General features: G+C 36.7%; 1 protein-coding gene across 3 annotated transcripts in view; it reads left to right on the top strand.

Annotated features, from left to right (window-relative positions):
* LOC114252020 (uncharacterized) overlaps positions 1–14,652 on the top strand; it is a 116,854-nt gene extending 102,202 nt beyond the window's left edge. For all 3 annotated transcript variants that reach the window (XM_089734711.1, XM_089734710.1, XM_028186493.2), the window contains exons 2-3: positions 7,319–8,388; positions 11,829–14,652. In XM_089734711.1, coding sequence (XP_089590837.1) covers positions 7,350–8,388; positions 11,829–12,286 — 1,497 coding nt within the window. In that variant the 5' untranslated portion in view covers positions 7,319–7,349 and the 3' untranslated portion in view covers positions 12,287–14,652. The remainder of the gene's footprint in view (positions 1–7,318; positions 8,389–11,828) is intronic.
* The last annotated feature ends 216 nt before the right edge of the window (positions 14,653–14,868 follow it).

Here is a 14,868-nt window from a genome sequence, read left to right as displayed (position 1 = left end):
GATTGCTTTGAGCATAGAGTTTATAGTTGCATGATAGGTTTAAGAATATGGCGTGGCTGGTATGTTGGCGATTAACTATTTAACCATTTTCGGCACGGATATATTTTTACGCGTCACAGCTAATGTATCGGAGGGTTGATAATTGAATTGCGTATGTATTATAGTGAATATGTTCATCTGTTCTCTTTACAACTAATCACTTTCGATCGACAAGTTGTAGCAATAACTCTATAGAACAGAAGATTTTGACAAATGCCCGAATCGTGCTAATGAAATTTTCTAAATAAGTTTGCAACACAGATTTTGCAAATATGTAAACAAGTTTCGAACAATAGCATATGAACCTATCAAGTCTATTGGTCGGTCTATTGAGCAATCTCATCCGCTTGGTAGAAGGTTTTCCCCTTGTCGATTCCTCCAAATCGGAGAAATATATTATAGAATTTAGAATAATAAGGTTAAGGTTTTTTTCGTTTAATTCTAAGCAATTTTTGACTAAAGCTATCGCATCTTTAAATAAACTATACAATATTCTAATGCAATACATGAGGGTCTAATAAAAAATCTTTCACTATAGTGGAATTTAACCAGATTTTTCAAAACACACTAATATGAATTTGTTTAAGCTTATAATACTTTCTTTTTTTTTTTCTTGCTTAGATGGGCGAATGAACTCACAGCCCACCTGGTGTAAAGTGGTTACTGGAGTCCATAGACATCTACAACGTAAATGCGTCACCCACCTTGAGATATAAGTTCTAAGATCTCAGTATAGTTACAACGGCTGCCCTACCCTTCAGATCGCATTACTGCTTTTCGGCAGAAATAGGCGGGGTGGTGGTACCTACCCGCGCGGACTCACAAGAGGTCCTACCACCAGTAATTACGCAAATTATAATTTTGCGGGTTTGATTTCTATTACAGGATGTTATTCCTTCACCGTGGAAGTCAATCGTAAACATTTGTTAAGTACGTATTTCATTAGAAAAATTGGTACCCGCCTGCGGGACTCGAACACCGGTGCATTGCTCAACACGTATACACCGGACGTCTTATCCTTTAGGCCACGACGACTTCAAAATTCAAAATTTTGGTGCACAGTTTTTTTTAATTTTTTTTATTGTATGTAAAAAAATTCACTATAAATATGTAAATTACTTCAGAGGTATGATCCATGAAGTATGTTCTAAGCATGGCTTCGATTTTTGTATTATAAAAAAAAATACATAAAAAATCAATTTGCCAGAAAGCCGCTATAATTGAATTCTATACCACATTTGATATAAAATATCATAGTTGTCCGCGACCATGAAAACTGTTAAGTATCCGAAACGTCAACAATAATAAAAATAAACTAATAAACTCGAGATGAAACAGTTAATTAGTTTTAATAACACAACTACTTGTCTTGTGGTAGTATTGCATCTAACGGCACGCCTGGCTTGTTAATCGGATCGGAAATTCAAGACGTCAGTTTATTACGAATACCAAAAGTGTTCAAAAAAAGACGCCTGGCTTGGTTGGTATTAATTTCTGGTTCGTAGGGTTGTGCTAGTCAGATGGATCAGGAATTACTGTCCATAAAAGCAATTATACCAATGTTCGTTACCGAAAAAAGTGGTAAGGAATTATCAATAACTGATTGTTTATTTTCGCTTCATATTATTTAATTGCTTCATTAGTTGTTTAACACAAGTAAGATCATTGTAATTGTATTTATTTACATAAGCCTGAAAGTCGAGAAGGATGTTGTCACTAAAGCCACTGAAACCACGCTGATACTGAGACCCCACCCAACCTAGTCTCGACTTGGATATAAATTTATTAAGCGATGATCCCCACGCGGCTTACGGCTTGTTACTAAACTGAGGTTTACATGTGTAACGAGGTGCACAGCGCATATGCAATATATGACATAGCTAGAAGACTTCTGTGAAATTATTCTATGACTTTGGGTCAAAAAATTTTATTTGAAGAACTGTGGCTGAATGTCCGATTTGGCCTGTATTGTGCGTATGCTTCGATTCGCAATAGATGTGTCTATCTATTTCTAGTGGGAAATAATCTGGCGTTTCAATTCAAACGTATAACAATGATATCAATGCATTTCTGCGTGTTGTCTGCTTGCTTCGGCAGCCGAGTAGGAGTGAATCGTGATCTTTCGGAGCCCGCACTAAAATAAAAATAAAATCGGTTGTCTGTAAAGTCGGTTTACTGACGATAATTGAACGTGACAACGTCATAAGAAAATACTGATGGAATGGTTTCATTTTACAATTATCGCAATTATCGTTGCTATAAACAATTGACACCACATTCTCTTTTCACTGAACTTCAAACTTGACGAAAACATGTACGCCTCAGAGCGAGGTAACGCCGCACGAGTCAAGTTTTTTCGTGCGTGCAGCCGGCTCCATCGAATTATAAGACGTTGTCACGTCAAAAATCCTTTGTTATAAAAATGTCTTCTCTACAGGATAGAGCGATCCCGAGTTACGATTTACACAGTCTTCGGTGACAGTTAAAGAATACGTTCGCTCCGATAAGTCTGTCGGTCTGACTTCAGACAGACTATTTGTTCCATAATTTTGTATCGCTGTAGACGAACAGGTTATTAGTAAAATGGGCTTTGAATCTTTCATCGAAGCGAAACTGGGTCAGTTGACTCTGATTGGAGGGAGGTGCTCGGTGTAGATGTAAACCTATTTCTATATTGTATTTTATAATTACCAACATTTTTGGGGAAGCTTTTCAAGATTTGATAATACACAATTCAGTGTTTTGTTCAGTCTATGGACTACAGATGACTGAAGTCCATAGACTTCATAGCGTGAATGTTACTAATTTGAGATATGAGGTCTTCAATGCATATTACAGCTTTTGACCCGCCCTTTCAGTCGGAATACAGGACTGCTTCTCGCAATGAATATACCTATTAGCACGCAATGAATAGTATCAATAAAAAAACGATGTAAATTGGCTTGTAAGTTGTGTTAAGGAGTCCGGCATCAGATCAATTTGAAATGTAAAGAATGCTCATCGGAGCTTGGACAATACTCAGCAGAACGCAATGTTCTTTCATTTAAATGCGACTGCCATAGGGAAGATAAGATTATATCGTATTTTTTACTTATAAGACCGTAGACGTTTAATATTCTTACTGCTCGTAAGCAAAAACGCTTATACAACCTTCGGTTTTATTATGACATTAAGCGGGCCTATTAATGTTGTTTTAGTGCACTCCCGGAACACGCCATTTCCACTTGTTTTTCGTATTGTTACTATGTTAATTACGGGACGCGCATAAATATGTCGCTCTGGAGGACGTACTCAGAGGGAGACATGACCCTACTCCTTCATGTGGCCGCAGGACGAGGCTGACAGAGCAGAGTGCCCACTGATGCTTAAAGTTCGGTTGGAAGCTTTGAAAATCTTGTTCGTGAACGTCTTACAGTTACTTTGATGTAACACGATCTTTACATTAATTACTTTTTTTTATTGCCCTTGTAGGCAGACGAACATACGGCCCACCTGCATACCTGATGGTAAGTGGTTACCGTCGCAAATGGACTTCAGCAATGCCAGGAGCAGAGCCAAGCCGTTGCCTACCGTTAAGTACTCTCCACAAGCCTCGTTTGAAGAAGGATACTATCATCAAAAGGACATATAACAAAATCTCTCAAGCATTACATAAGGGTTGTCTATATTTTGCAGCTACAAGCTTCTAAGCGAGTGTGCGATGTTGACCGAAAGTGGATTCTAACACTAACGCTATTGCAGTGCATTTTTGTATTGCCAGAGATTTCATATGTTCTTGTAATTCACGTGTTTTTGAAAAACGGGTCTACGATTAATAAAAATGCTATCGGCTTAGGGCAATAGGCAGAGTGGTCCGTGCATTTTCAGAACTTTGCGAATTTTCGGTTCTATAATTTTTAATTTCTAGGCAAGGCGTGATAAGTAAGTCATAAGATTAATTTTATTTAAAGTCCTGTACTAAAGTCCGCCCCTGGCTGTCACGTAAACATGTGACCCCACAGTTTTGTTGGGCCACTTAGTCATAAGCTCGGGCGGCGTACCCCAACGGGGTCATTAACCCAGGCCTAAATGAAATTTAATGATTACCGTTCGAGTTGGATACAACTTTGTACTGATTTAGTATTTGATTAATGGTCGGTTTAAATCATACATGGTTGAAACAAATAGATTCGGTTTGTCTTTTTTTTTGTAGACAGGTGAGTTCACGGTATACTTGCTGATAAGTGATTATCTGAGCCTCCACGTCTAAATTCGAATGTCACGCATAGAGCATAAGCTACAAGTCGCGATTATATGAATAGGATGGACCGCGAAAAAGCTCAGCGCTTCTTCATTTACAAAATACTTTACAATTTTTACGAGGTTCTTTGGTCAGTGCTTTGTATAAACGAATCTCTACACAGGACTGACCAAAAATCTGTCGTGTATCTGTTGCCTGTTGGTGACCATGTGAATGATTATATTCTGTGGTGTCGGTACTCATGTCCCGCCGGATCTGTCACAGCTCATCTGGAACCCCATTTACGGATTTTCCTGTTGTCATTCTCACAGTAACAATTACAGCGGTCACTCCTTGCATCGAGCGAACTGATTACTTCGTTTGCCCATTTAATGCCCGTAAGCTTGTTAGCTTACAAGCTGCCGATGATGTTAGTCCATAAAATAATAAACACATAATTTTTATTTGTTAATGCTTCCGCGTGTGTCCCCGAAATTCCTAATAGCGGACAATTAAGTTCTATTTGTGTCCATTCAAGGCTTTTCGTTCATAAACTTCACAACTGACTGAAAGTATATTGTTTATTTTACAAAAGTTAGACTTATATTTTACTGTTGATTGAGGTCTAGACGAGGTCACGATCAGGAAGCTCTACGTTTAATGAATAGTACATTGTGCACCAAGGGAGAAAAGTGGACATTTCCTCACGCGGGATGAGATGTCCTACTTTTTCCCGCGGTGCACATACTATTTTTCTCCTACCAGGCCGAAAGTTCATGGAGTTCCGAGCCGGGGTCCAGGGGCGAAGCCCTGGCCGGGGGTAAAGGGGGGAGGAGTCCCCCCCATACTCTTAAAAAAACAATTTAACTGTTTTTTAATTTTTAAATAAACTACAACTAATTGAATAAGAATTGTCTGTTGAACTCATCTTTTTTTAATACTTCATTATTAAATTTTATTGCCTTTTGTTTATTTCACTTTTACACTAAGCAAAATATTGCAAATTACCCGAGCAGAACAATGGCGGAGAATTTTATAATAGATGCGTGAGAGCAGACGTAGACACTAACGCGCATGCGCACTTGTCAGTACCCAGGGAGGAAAAGTTACACTTTCTTCCCTGTACAGCGGGAGGAAAACCGAACTTTCGGCGTAGGTAGGAGAAAAACGAAGTTGTAGGTTATGTTAATAACAATAGGATACATTGTCGACGCACCTCATCTTACGTATATACATTTCTCAATAACTGAAAACAAACTTGTACTTTTTTCTTTTTTATATGTCGAACAACTTGTAATTGATTTCCGTCGCAAAATTTCTCAGAAGTCGTGCGTTCCAGTTTTTAGCGTGGATTATCCGCTGTTATAAGGTAATTGAGACTTGGACCAAACGACTCCAGATAGGTCATAGGCATTCTAATTGTGAAATCTAATAACCTAGCTAATCAGGCTGGTCATAATGGTCGTAATGGTCGTGAGTCTGCTTTACAATATAAGAAGCCAGAAAGAGATCCTAGCAACTATTAACTAGTTCTAAAACTTAAATTCTAATAGAGACCGTTTGAAGTCAATGTCCTTTCTAAATGAAGGAACATATTAATTAAAGTACATCTTAATATTGGATCAATTACAGTTGATTGTAGAGATGTTAGGACAGGATGCCGGCGAGACTAAGGGATTCATTAGACGAATTAACTTAATTTGTATCTTCTTGATTGGTTCATTAATGATGTGTCAGATATATAAATATTTCATAGGGGAGTTTTACGTGCAATTGCGATCTATTTCTGAATTAGAGCATAGTTCTCTTTGCCATGTGATTGCTCAGTGCGGATAGATCTAGGCCGGCTCATTCAAACTGTTCAGTTGTGTTTGCACGCTTGTACTTTCTTGTGCGTTATTATTATCAAAGATAGCTTGTGAGTCTTCCTGGCAAAACATTTAGGTATTTTTTTAAACCTATGTAGGTATTTTTTTAAATCAGTACTGTTTGGAGTCAAACACTGCGAGAGCTTTTGAGGTCATCAGCTCTTAATCAATGCGTCCTTTGCGATCTGTTTTTGCTACTTCCTAACCCTCTGCTCGTAGGATCTATTTATTCTCTTACAAAAAATATAATTTGTAACCCCTTAGACATAGGTCTTAAATGAATTCACCATAGATAGCAACCATTATGCTAAAGTGAGACAAATTGTGCAACCGATATGAACATATTGATACAAATGGGTGCTAATGAAATTGAACACTTGGGTAAAAGTTTATACGTCTCAACTATGTCTATTAATCTTTCAGACAGATTGATTTTTTTTTTGCAAAAAATTTTTTTTCTGGATGATTGGACTAGCTGACGGTCCACCTAGTGTTAAGTGGTTACGGAGCCCATAGACATCTACAATGTAAATACCACCTAAAGTTCTAAGGTCTGTTTTTACAGTACAGCGGCTGTCCCACACTTCAAACCGAAATGCATACTGCATCACGGAAACATGCGGAATCACAAGACGTCTTATCACCAGTAATTACGTAAATCATAAATTTGCGAGTTTCATTTTTATCACACGATATTATTCGTTCACCATAGAAGTCAATTGTGGACCTTTGATAAGTACGTATTTCATTAGAAAAATTGGTACCCGCCTGCGGGATTCGAACACCGGAACAGTCGCATCGCTCGATGTGGCGGGCATCTTACCCTTTAGGTCACGATGACTTATAAAAATATAATCTGTCTCTAATTTTGTACTTTCGATATTTTGACTGAGAGTCACTCATGGCCCTTTGGGTATTAATTTAATACATTTGCCAGTGTAAGTTAATTACGATAACTAAATTAACTCGAAACCTATCGTAAACATACAATGAAGAGATAAAGACGAACTGTGTTCGCGTAATTAAACATCTCTCACAATATACTTGATTAGGCACGTATTTAATAGTGGCTAAAAGGTTTCCTCCAAATCCAATCGACAACTTCTCTAATGTAAGAAACAGAACCGGCGATAACGTCGCCTCACTGACAAAAGGAAACTAATTAAGGCACCCCTCGTTTCTTTTGTTGCAGATAAATCGCATCAATGTGACTGAGAACAAAGATGGACCTCAAATATCTGATCCTGATGATTGCACTCGCGACTATAGAAATAAATGTAACAGAAAGTCGACAAGATAAAAGGAGATGGAAAAATGATAAAGGACCGTATTCTCTTTACGTTAACGTCTGCGATATTCAAGATAGGGCATCTAAAGTGCACTGCTATTGCGAGAGCACTGACATCAAAACCGCGACGAAGGCAGATTGTTGGGTCTTCAACGGCGGCATCGCTGAAGACGACCCCTTTTGGTCAAACTTTTACTCACAGCCGCGAATTGAGAGACTGACTTTTAACGTGAGAGCGGACGGTGGATTGACTTACATACCGGCCAAAGTCATAGTTAGATTAGAGAGGCTACAGTACCTGAACGTGCAGTATGCCAATATCTACAGTATCCCGTCGTTTGCTTTCACAAACTCGACGACCCTTCGAGAAGTTATTCTGCCCAAAAACAAAATAGCGAAGCTCGAAAAGATGTCATTCGCTCATCTCATAATGTTGTTAAATGTCAGCTTAATAGAAAATCAGATATCAGAGTTGAAGCGAGACGTGTTTTATGTATTACCAAATCTCCAAAGGCTGGAATTCTCTAAGAATATCCTGAGCGTTCTGCATGACGGATGCTTCAAGCATCTCAACAACCTGATCAAGCTGGATTTAGACCACAACCTGCTGACGGTCATCATCAGAGAGAACTTTCAGGGCTTGTCTAACCTCATCACACTGAACATGAGGAACAACAAATTAACTATGGTAGGGGACCTCGCCTTCGCCGAACTTTGGAGTCTTCAAGAACTTTACCTGGACGCAAATGAAATAGAATTTATATCCGAGAGGGGTTTCGGGGGATTGACTCAGCTTCGAAAACTTTATTTAGCCGATAATAAGTTGGCGACGTTAGACGAAGGAATTTTTGGCGATGTTCAGAAGTTGAACGTTTTGGATCTGAGGAACAATAAGTTGGAGACTCTGAAACAGGAGGCCGTTCAAAATGTTTTAGAAAACATGAAGTCGAATTATGCGGTAATCTCTCTCGACGGTGAGCCGGATTCTGATAACTTTGTTTTATAATTATTTATCTTCGTTTGCTCAGTTCCGAAATTCTTCTGTCTTGTTATTAATTGACGCACGCGGATATCTAACAAGTTTTATTGCGTTCATGTCATTATTTCTATGAAACTTTGCTACATTGCTCGTTTGTATTTCCCTTCGTTACGATTTTAATCGATTTATGATGAAACTCAGTTGTTCTCTGATTTGTATTCAGTTCTTGTACGAGATTTGTTTTGAATAATTACATTACGAAGGGTTCAGACGTTTCATTTTATACTGTTAATTATATATCTATGTATTGTATGTATGTAACAGTGAAACTATATAGATTATAAACATTTGCGTCATTATAAACATCATAACGTCATAGTTAAGAATTATTACCTACATCAACTGACAACAATCGTTACCGTACAAACAAATCATTCCAATAACGTGTTGAAAGTTTAAATTATACGAATATATAAAACATGTTTTTAAATATTGCGTCCGAGAGCCTTAATAGCAATTAATTAAAATTTTGTATGACATTATTGCACTGACAATATTCAAGTTTGAAAATAAATCTCATCTGCGTTTTTGCCAATGTTAACTAGTAAGAACATAGTAAACAAACGCTGAGAGCCGATTACAGGAGGTAAGCGCTGTGAAGTAACTTTGCAATCTCCGTAAAACTTCCCGCAAACTGTAACATAATTATGTTACTTAAAATAAGTTTCGCGAAAGGACTTCAATTAACAAGAATCCGACATCTGTCAGTGGAGTTAATTAGGGCACGCACGCGTCCCCAGCCGCTCCGTTTGGTTAATTAACTGACGTTAAATTTCAGTGTATTTGTCGTACGATTACTACGAGTATACGAGTAGGCACACAGTAAAACTATTGCGTGACGCTCCGACTCAGCCCTTAACTGTGATTCGATTCATTCCTTCGAAGTCAATTTCAATTCTATTTTGAGATTTGTGTTTTGGGTTTTGGCTTATACCTTTTTATGATGGTATTTAGATGTACGAGTGAGTTTTGTTGTTGTGGACATTTTGACTTGACAGCGTCTTATAATTCGATGGAGCCGGCTGCACGCACGAAAAAACATGACTCATTCGGCGTTACGTCGCTCTGAGGCGTATCCATTTAAGGCTTGAAGTGCAAGCGAGAGCGCGCAACGAGCGACAAAGAGGCATAATCGGCCTCCGCGTTCAGCAGCGTTCGACATCTGTCTCTCTCCTACTTGAGTGAGCGATGCATCAGCGTGAACAGCTGCTATACAATAATACATTTACATGTTTTCGTCAAGTATGAAGTTCAGTGAAAAGTGAATGTGGTGTCAATTGTTTATAGCAACGATAATTGCGATAATTGAAATATGAAGCCATTCCATCGGTATTTTCTTATGACGTTGTCACATTCAACTATCGTCAGTAAACCGACTTTACAGACAACCGATTTTTTTTTAAACTTCCGATAACTTACGTACGTTGACAGACATAGTTGTACTTTCAAGTAGTCGTCACTGTTTATTTCCTAAGGTCATACGGTCCACCTGGTATTAAAAGTTATTGCAGCTCATGGATAACACCAAGCGAATTGCACCTCCCACTTAGAGACACGAGATCCACATGTCCATTGTTTCTCCATACGACTATTTCTACTTTCAATTCCTAACGCATCACTGCCTACTTACTTAGCTTTATTGCTCGGATCTAACTTTTTTACTTTTTGTTACTCCGCTTTTTTATGTGTTTGTTATGTGTGTAAAAAAACATAATTTTATGATTAATTTGTTTATATCTATACATCTTAGATATACATGGGCGTGTGTGTATGTATATGTGTGTAGGTATGTATATATATTATTATTTCAACCGATAGGTACACCGCGCGTCGTCCTACATGCAATCTAACCCATACTTCAGCCCGCTGAGTTTCTCGCCAGATCTTCTCAGCAGTTCGTGATTCAGATCCGGTAGTAGATTCATTGGCAAACCAGTTACCCTTGAGTTGTTAGGTCTCCTCCTGAGATGCTCGGGTAGCTGTTAGCAAATTCCTTCCCTCCTGGTTGAGTCTTTTTTCGCCCAACTGTCTGGATGAAACAGGAAAGGCCTCCGGGCCACCAGTAATCCTTCCTCCCCCTTGCATAAATTATTTCTTATTCTTGTCCACCTAACGGTTGTCTGGAAGAGATCGCTCTTAGCGATAGGATGGTACATTGAACTTTTTTATTTAATGTTTTGCTTTTTTATTTATGTTGTGTACAATAAGACATGCTCTCTCTCACTCTCTTTCTCTTTCTTCGTTTAATAGTTTTGACTTGGAAAAATTAGAACTTAAGATCTGGATTTGAGCTCCAGCACTGTCATATTAGCAATTAGGCTACGGATGCCTCTCATAATTTTATTGGCTTAAAGGTAAAGTTACCAGGCCATAAAACCTTTAAATAGAAAAATAGTTTACTATTGACTATCATTAATCTGTACAGATTATTAAAATGCAACCAGTTATTCAGTCCGACAGCTTAATGGCACATTATATTGTGTGGACGCCATGCATTCTGGTGTTCCGCTTCACTAGCGATATGATTAAATGCACGTCACATCTGTTAATTCTGTTCCGTGGTCCGCTAAATTACCGTTCTGCAATGCATTGGACTGTGCAACGTATGAATATGTGTCTGTATGTATGTGCTGCATACAAGGCACGCCGTTTTCAGAGTCAGAAATTGCTAATGAGACTCAGAAATTTTATATTTGTATCGTGGATGCTGCTGGAAATTTGTTTATATTTATTTAATAGAAATAAACCGAACGCTGTTACTAATAACCAATCTTATAGTGCTCCATGTTTCCAAAGGTTTCATCTGTGCATTATTTTGAATGTGAATGTTTGTAGGTTTAAATAGTCGTTACCCTACTACTGATCTGATTTTAATGAAAAGTCGTAAAAAATGTTGTCAATAGCCTGAAAAAATGAGTTCTTGTGTCGAGCGCCTTGTGTCATAAGTACGACATTTATTTTGTAACTAATTAGGGGGAGTAGGGTTAACCATTTTTTGTTAATGAAAAAAGTAGCATCAAAATGATACTTGACAGATTATCGCAAAATATTTTTGATTCAGAATCTCAAGAATCAAGTGCGCACTTAATTCTGTTTTTATTATTTATTGATAGCAGTTTTATGTTCGTTAGACTGACATTCGAAGAGTTTGTAAGTCAATAACTTCAGAAATACGAAGTTTATTGTTTTTAGTAAGTTTAGCAAAAGAGATTCTAAAACAAATTGGTGTACTATTTATGCTGTCTCGTTATTATTAAATTATTTCTCATTTGGTGGGTAGATTTGCCATTACTACTTATTTATGGAAGCAATATAATTTAAACCAAATGAAATTCTGATATTTTAAAAGCAATTTAAATATATTTTTGTTCACAGGTAACAAATTGACGTGCGACTGTCGTCTATCATGGCTTCTGAAACTGCAAAATGAAACAAGAAGCAAACGTCTCAGAGCCTCAATAAACCGTCTCAACTGTGTCGATGCAAAAAATAAGATTACCGCTGAACTTAAAATTGAAAACGATGACAAATTTAAGATAAAGAAGCAAGGTTCAGATTATGATGATGACAGTGATGAGATTAGCGATAAGTATTATGATGATGCGATGCAAGACCAAGAAAATGATTCTGGAGATAGTAAAGTTGAATACAGGAGGAGACTGACTGATATTCCAAAGGAATTTTTGGCTTGTCCCAATCGCTTGGTTCACGGCAGCACGTTTTCACCGCCTACCCAAGACGAGGTTAAATATTACAAATCTTCATCTAGCACGCGGGTTTTGGGCTCATTTTCTATTTTATATTTTCTGTTTGGATTCTCGAAATTATTTTAGCGTAATTAACGTTAGGTATTATTAGAAGTTACTTTATTACTTATTAGTGGTGGTAGGGCGTCTTCTAGGCCCTCATGAGCAGGTGCCATTGCTCTACCTATTTCTGCTGTAAAGCAGTAATGCGTTTCTGTTCGAAGGGCGGGGAAGCAGTCGTACTATATAACTGAGACTAAGAGCTCATGTCTCAAGTTGGGTGGTGGCACGTTGTTGATGTCTATGACATCCGGTAAGCACTTAACATCAGGTGGGCCGTGAGTTCGTCCACACATTTAAGATATTTAAAAAATACTTCAGATTTTGTCTTTCTTTCTTATTGTGTCAGTGACCACATTAACAACGGACCTACCTGGTGGTGACTAATGAGAACTGTACAACCGCTCCGGGGTAGATTTATAAATCTCGTTTGAAGGAAGTTCCATGCCACTTAGGTAATATCCTAGAGAAGAGAGCTTCAATTTGCCTGATAAAAATTATCTCTAATAATATCTCGCATAAGTATATTTCAATTTAAGCTATACTCAAAATTGATGATGAGTAAGTAAGTAATGATGAGGAAGATGAGTATTATTTCGGGTGACGCTGTATATTTCTGAACGAAATTCATTATAAGCTATATGTTTAAATTGATACCTTACTGTCCACAGCTTAGAACGCGTAGTTTTGTCACTTTTAACAAATTATCAGCATATTTTAAGAAACTATCTATGTAATATAAGAACGATGCATATAAGAACACTGATTATTTTCACTCATTACACTCACATTGTTAATGATATATAGTCCGCCATCTAAAAGCTATTCATAAAATACCCAACAAATAAGTTAAGTATTATTTTAGATGTCAGTTCAATACAATTGGTAAATTAATTTGCGTAATTACTGGTTGTATGGTACCACCATTCTGCCTATTTCAGCCGTGAAGCAGGCTATTCTATTCTTCCGCTATGTACAAGTGAGATTTCGAACTCTTGTCTCAAGGTGGATGGTGGTCTTTCCGTTGCATCAGGTGGGCTCGTTCCATAACGCAAACACAAAAAAAAAACATAGTCGTAAGTAAAATTGACCTGAAGAAGCATCTGGGTTGATTTTTCATCAGATAAAAGTTGTCGAACAAGAAAATTATAAGTAACCTGAAAAATTCTGTTAAAACAACTGTCGTTTATTCATGTTTAGTTTTGTGAATATAAATGAATAACTTATTTTACTTTTATAACTTAATCAATTAAGAATTCAACAGACCAAAGTAAATTATTAATTTTTGAAATTGTAGAATAATATGCAAAAATTTTCACAAATAGGAATTAGACAGAAGTTAGTTTATCTAAATGTATTAATGAATAGAAGTTTTATTCCAAAAATGTTGACGACAAATTTGGGCAATGTGACACGCTGCTCACGAAGCAAGACACACGGTCGTGTACCAGTCGGTACTGATCAATTATATTCCACACCTACATATCATTGAATCGGAATTTTATGGCTCTTCAAAACTAATTGAAATTTTTACACTTGATAATATATGTAAAGAAAAACCTTTATTATTTAAACACTAGTTTTTAAAAATAATTTTTCTTTAGTGTCATAGAGTAAAAAAAGTTCAATTTGCTTAAAATGTTAATTTTAAAAGAGATCAAGGGCTTTAAATGTTGTTTTCTCGATAACAGAAAACGAAATTAAGTCTTTTATTGTTCATTTATTCTGAAGTACTCCATATCATTATATGTATAAATTTCTTCAAAGTTTTAGAGTTGATAATTTAGCCGAAGCTTGGAGATAAGATTAAACATTTTTTTGAATAAGATTAATTAGGTTTTATGTTTCATTAATTAAAACTCCTGTTGTAATTAAAAGTTTTAACAAAAACAAAACGAGTTTCAAGAACTCACAATTTCGTAGTGTAGTCATAGGGTGAGTGGAAATGTAAGTAAATGATAATTAAAACAATTTTTATTTCTGAATAAAAATATATTTTTTACTATAAATTAACGTTAAACACTTTAGTAATTAACAGAATACTCGTAGTATTTTAAATAAATTGATCACTTATTTTAATTGTAAGTAATTCTCACATTAAAGAATTAACAAAAACCGGATTTAACAATCCAGCAGAAATATTCACAAAATGAAACACAACATATGAAAAAAAAATAGGGTTATATGAAAAATCAGTTAAATTATATCAAATAGCAAATAGCGCTGTATATTTGGAAATACAAAGTTGAATCAGCACACCAAAGATTATTTGTGAACGGTTCTGAGTAGGTACGGCATTCCAAGTTAATTTACGTTGTTATTTTTGAAAGCATTAAATGTAAATAATCTACTGTGTTATTGTAGAATGAAAATAAATTGATACTTTTACAAAGGTTCCGTATTTCATTTTAATTTGGTCGTCAACACAACTGTCTTCCCTGTGTAGCCATAATTTGCATTTTTCCTATTGCCCTTGTTGGCAGACGAGCTTACAGCCCACTTGATGTTAAGTGGTTACTGGAGCTCATGGTATAGACATCTACAACGTCAATGCCGCCACCTACCTCGAGACATGAGTTGTAAGTTCTCAGTTTTAACAGTACAACGGC

Source organism: Bombyx mandarina, chromosome 18 (genome assembly GCF_030267445.1).
Source record: "Bombyx mandarina strain Sakado chromosome 18, ASM3026744v2".
Taxonomy (NCBI): domain Eukaryota; kingdom Metazoa; phylum Arthropoda; class Insecta; order Lepidoptera; family Bombycidae; genus Bombyx; species Bombyx mandarina.
This window is presented reverse-complemented; position numbering and strand designations above follow the sequence as displayed.